The 5,530-nt window shown below is 45.9% G+C and overlaps 1 protein-coding gene across 1 annotated transcript; it reads right to left on the bottom strand.

The window, feature by feature from the left end:
- Positions 1-2,214: 2,214 nt before the first annotated feature.
- LOC105029310 (potassium voltage-gated channel subfamily A member 1) lies at positions 2,215-5,200 on the bottom strand. Its single transcript, XM_010902602.3, has one exon. It carries the CDS (start codon positions 4,970-4,972, stop codon positions 3,278-3,280), a length of 1,695 nt encoding a protein of 564 aa, XP_010900904.1. The 5' UTR covers positions 4,973-5,200; the 3' UTR covers positions 2,215-3,277.
- Between the last annotated feature and the right edge of the window lie 330 nt (positions 5,201-5,530).

A 5,530-nucleotide genomic window follows, 5' to 3' on the forward strand; every position in this document is an offset into this window, starting at 1 on the left:
CCCCAACCCTAACCTCAATAACCTAACTCTCCCTAATCCCAACCCCAACCCTAACCTTAACCTCAATAACCTAACTTTCATTCAAAATGTTACCTGAACCCTAAACTAGCCCCTGAGACAAAATATGTTTTTCCCTAGTGGGGCTTGAATGGTCAAGTGTTATTATCATTTTTGGGAATGTATTCTTAAACCAGGACCACACACACATGCACATACTTTCCTGCCAACACATTGTTAATGTGACATGGATGAAATCAAACACTCAGTGATCTGCTATGAAAGATGATAGCTGACTCTCCACGGCCTAATCTTGTCAAACAGCCTGCCCAGCCAGCCCCTGTCCACCAGCTTGTTGTGATCTGATCCTGCTCAACTGGCAAGTGTTTCGGCTGGGCACCTGCCTGGATTCCCAGGCCTCTCCTCCATGACCGCTCCTACGTCCTCTAAAACACCCGCTCAAAAAAACGAATGCACTGTGTATAGGCTGCAATTTTATCTGTCATCTCTACAATGCACTCTGTGTTTCTAGGAAGTTAATATTTCTGTTCATCGCTCAGCTTAATCCTTCTGGTGAAACCCAAAATAGGTTAATATCAACCTTTTAGAAACCATGCCCTTGACAACAGTGGTGTATAAACTCCTTTAGTAGCATGCAGGGCAGAGGCGTAGGCAGAAATGTGTTGCCAACAGAAATTTGGGTGGGCAGCAAACCCTCAAATCATAGAAATCTTATTTATATACACAGTATAATGTAAAACTGCTGCTCAATCTGGGTGGGCCAAGCTCTCATGTGGGTGGGCATATAGTGTCAGCTCGCCAGTAAGTCCCACCCAGGCTCACCCACACACACCCAGTCCCCACCCAGGCCCATAAAGTCCCACCCAGGCCCATAAAGTCCCACCCAGGCACACCCAGTGCCTATGACCCTGCTGCACTGTAGCACAGCGTTTTCAATCCCGTCCATAGGCCAGAGGGTTTGAGTGAAAGGAATGCGTCCAGCCACTCTAAAATAGCAAGTGCCCCAGCCAGTGGTAGAAGGCCAGAAATACCATCAAACATCAGAAATCTCGTGCATGGCTGATTTCTTTGATGCACACTATTGTGATTACCTAGTGACCATCTATTTAGCCGAGAATAGACGCCATTCAGGCTTTTATTTTCACTAGTCTTGTCTTTGAGCGATATTGGTTAAGCCAAGACCGTCGCGGTTCTTCGCCCCTTCGTGCATTCCACTGTGCGCGTGGTGCTGAAAGGACAGCTCTTTCTGAGTGGTGCAGCAGTCAACAGAAACTGCCCTTTGGACAATTTTAGTAACCAAAAGTAAACATTATTACAGTTGTGGGGGGCAACTACCTCTCTTATAATTCACTTTGAGGAATTAACTTTAATGAAATACTATTGCAGCATTAAAGTTACCACAGCAAAGTCACTTCCTAAGCAAAGATATAGGCCAACATCACAACTTGTTGCACTAACCTGTTGAATGATGTGCTGTTGATGGCCTTCTGTTGGGTTCCCATGGCACTATCTGGGGCTCTGTCCTCGCCGCTTCTTGTGTCTTTCATCCTAGCCTTTGTGTTCCTCGTCTGGTACTCCCATGTTGCTGAACGTCTCCTTACTTATTTAAAAAGTGTATTAATTTATTCGTAATTCTATTATTATTATTGATGTCAGTCAAGGATTTTGTCCTTTATCTGAATGATAACGAGCCATTTCCAACGTCCCCGATTCTCCTGTCAGTCAAAGCAAGGATATGTAATGTTCTCACACACGCCTTCGTTTTTCTTTTTCCACTAGGACCTGAGAGGGGTGGTAACACCTGTTTCTATACATATGATTCACAATGTACAACGTAAAAATAAAGTGTGCTTGTCTTGCAGATCTCCAGTAATAATAATAAAATAAGTTTCGAATCCATAAATATTAAGAGGCCTGTATTAGGAAAATATGTAAATACTCTCAGAGGTGCATTTAATGCATAAATCTTTCAAATTTTTGTAGTAAACATACGACTCAATGGACAAGGTACAATATATGAAAATAAAATACCCATTTGGCGTTTGTTTGTGTGTGTATATATATATATATATATATATATATATATATATATATATATACATATATATATATATATATATACACACACACACACATATATATATATATATATATATATATATATATATACACATATATATTATCAGTATATATAGTTAAGAGCAGTGCAGTTCACTGACGACATGCCTACTACTTTACGTCCAAACAGCCGACATGTTCTTTGCTCGTGATGGCTTGGTTATAAGGCCTAACGACAGCAGTCTGTAGCCGCGTACCGAATGGCGCCCTTTTCGGATATAGCCGCCATTCTTTGACCGCGAGCCCTCTGGGTTAGGGTCCTATGTGCGCTTTGAGTGTCATTTGGGACACCGTTTTTTCTCCATGGCCTAATCCCCTCTCTCTCTTTCTCTCGTCGTGAAGCTCAGCGACAGTAATTATTTCTAGTCCTGCTAGCAGTCTTGATTAGTGCACACCCCCCCGACCCGTGTCCTACTTTAGTTGTTAACTTAATGATGATTGTGTAAAACTGGATCTGTGGGGATAATGACAAAGTCACGGAGTCAGAAGGCTTCTGATAACCTAACACCTCGATGTGTTACAGATATCAATCTATGGTTGAATACATTTACTGTTGATGTATCATGGCTATTCAGGATGTTTGAGCAATGCAGTCCTCGGTGGTCTCGTTTTATAGTCTGTAGGCCAATGGGCTATGTGTGCTGCGTGACGTGTGTGTGTGTGTGTGTGTGATGTGCGGGCGTGCATATGTATTTTTTGTACGAACGCGCAGGGTTGTTCTGGTGTTGTGGGCTGTGCTTACCAGATCAAGGGGATTATAATGGACTTTTTATAAATCAAACCCCGGTGCTCTAAAACTTTTCAGGATTGTAACGTGTTTATCCTTGAACCGCGACAGCAGAGACTTAGTTTACGTTCCAAAAAGCACCCTAGTTATTCCCTATGTAGTGCACTACTTTTGATCTGGGCCCATAAGGCAGAAAAGTAAAGCACTATGTAACGAATAGTGTGCCATTTGGGACTTAGGTTTCAAAAGCCATTAAGCAGTCAGGGTATTTTACACATCAACTCACTACCACTGACAAGATGGAGGCTGGAAAAGCATAAAATCATAGCAAAACACACCATTGCCTCTATTAAACCGGTCACTAGCCTACAATAAAGTAGATGATCCATACTCTGTCTGTCTGTGGGGTCTAGGCTACAGATCTGTGTCTGTCTTGTCCAGGCAGAACGCGTAAAGGGATCGTTTAATGTTCATGCTGCTGTTATTGGCTTTGATACTCTGCTTCTCCACGCCGGATCCGTCCTCCAAGTCCCCCGACTTGACGGAGCTCTTACTGCCCTTCCTCTTCATCTGCGGACTGTCCTGACCGGCGTTGGGTGGGTCATCTTTCAGAGACGACTGGTCCTGGTCAGTCTCTCTGTGATAGAAATAATTAAAGTTGGAGACAATGACGGGCACCGGCAGCGCGATGGTCAACACGCCCGCTATGGCACAGAGCGAGCCCACTATTTTCCCTCCAACTGTCACCGGCCTCATGTCCCCATAGCCAACCGTTGTCATTGTGACCACGGCCCACCAGAAGGCGTCCGGGATGCTGGAGAAATGTGACTCCGGCTCGTCCGCCTCGGCGAAGAAAACTGCGCTGGAGAAGAGGATGACTCCGATGAAGAGGAAGAATATCAACAGCCCCAACTCTCTCATACTAGCCTTAAGCGTCTGCCCCAGAATTTGGAGTCCTTTAGAATGTCTGGACAGCTTAAAAATCCGAAACACCCGGACCAGGCGGATGACCCTAAGGATGGCCAGAGACATGGTCTGCCCGTTGCCATGCTCCTGCGGCTCCTGACCTTGCTGCTCTGCCAGCTCCGTCCCCACCGTGATGAAATAAGGCAGGATAGACATGATATCGATAATGTTCATGACCGTTTTGGAAAACTCGGACTTACTGGGGCAAGCGAAAAAGCGCACTATGAGCTCGAAAGTAAACCATATCACACAGGTGGTTTCTATGATGAAGAAAGGGTCTGTGAATGTAAGTGACGGCCGGGGAACGGTGCTGTTGTCCGCCCGGATGTTGACCGGCAGCTCCCTCTCGTCCCGGAACTCTGGTAGTGTTTCCATACAGAACGTAATGATGGATATGGTGATCACCAGCACCGAGACGATGGCGATGCCTCGCGCCGGGCTCGAGCTCTCCGGGTATTCAAATATGAGCCAGACTTGTTTCTGGAACTCATTCTGTGGCAACGGTTTCTCCTCTTCTTTAATAAAGCCCTCGTCCTCTCTAAACCTCTCCATGGCCTCCTCACCCAGCTGGTAAAACCGAATCTCATCAGCGAACACGTCGATGGACACATTGACAGGTCGTCTAATCTTACCTCCTGACTGATAAAAATAAAGGATCCCGTCGAAACTGGGTCGGTTGCGGTCGAAAAAGTACTCGTTCCGGAGCGGGTCAAAGTATTTCATCCTCTTATCAGGGTCCCCTAGTAAAGTATCGGGAAACTGGTTAAGGGTCCCCAGCTGGGTCTCATATTTTAACCCTGCAATGTTGATCAGCACCCTTTCATGGCTGTCATTGTCTACGTTGTCCACATTCAACATGTCATCGTCGTACAGATGGGGACTGTGGTCCGCGCGAAAGAGCACATCCATCGCACTGCAACTAAAAGTGTTATTCATATCGTTGATCTTCCACGACCCTGGTTTGGGACTCGCGATGGTGTTCAGCTCTTTGTGACTGCAGTAGCCCTCGCTGAGTCCGCTTTGGACAAATTGTGGCGCGGGTTGAGGGTGATCCAGCGCGTTGTGGAACGCTTCGTCTCCGGCATTGCCGCCACCGCTCCCTTTCGCTCCGCCGTTCTCAAAGCTCACCAAGGCTATCTCCATACCGAATCCATTAATTATGCAAACGGAAAATACTTGTAGAGTTAAACCAACCACAAAAAACCCCACGTAGTCGTTATTACAAAGGTAACGGTTTTCCCCAGACAGTTAAATTGATAAGCAGCGGCAGCTGGATTGGACCCAAAGCGCACTCCTCCTCCCCTTGTGAAATATAACATAGGCCTATACGCGTGTTTAGACCGCTGAAGCGCAACCCGTGAGCGCACGAGCTCCCTTGTCTCTCTAGGTAAAGTAAAAAACACCAGATGATGAGCAGAAAGAGAGAGGGAGAGAGAGAAGGAGAGAGAGGGAGAGGGATGGAGAGAGAGAGAGAGAGCGAGCGACTGAAGACCCCGGATGATAAATAAATGTTTATTCCTGACGTCAAAAAAGCTGTTCAACCGCTGTCAGGGAATCCTTTAAAATGTCTTTCGATGTCAGGTAATCTGTTATTCCTAACTCATGGAGACAGACGGGAGAGAGAGTGAGAGAGGAAGAGTGGGGGGAGTGATATCTTGAAGGTGGTGGATCGTATGTTTGTATTAGTTTATTCCGACTATG

This window comes from Esox lucius, chromosome 14 (assembly GCF_011004845.1).
Source record: "Esox lucius isolate fEsoLuc1 chromosome 14, fEsoLuc1.pri, whole genome shotgun sequence".
Lineage (NCBI taxonomy): Eukaryota > Metazoa > Chordata > Actinopteri > Esociformes > Esocidae > Esox > Esox lucius.

Bases quoted from the DNA above. Each gene is read 5' to 3' on its own strand.
- LOC105029310 (XM_010902602.3), bottom strand. From the start codon at position 4,972: ATGGAGATAGCCTTGGTGAGCTTTGAGAACGGCGGAGCGAAAGGGAGC.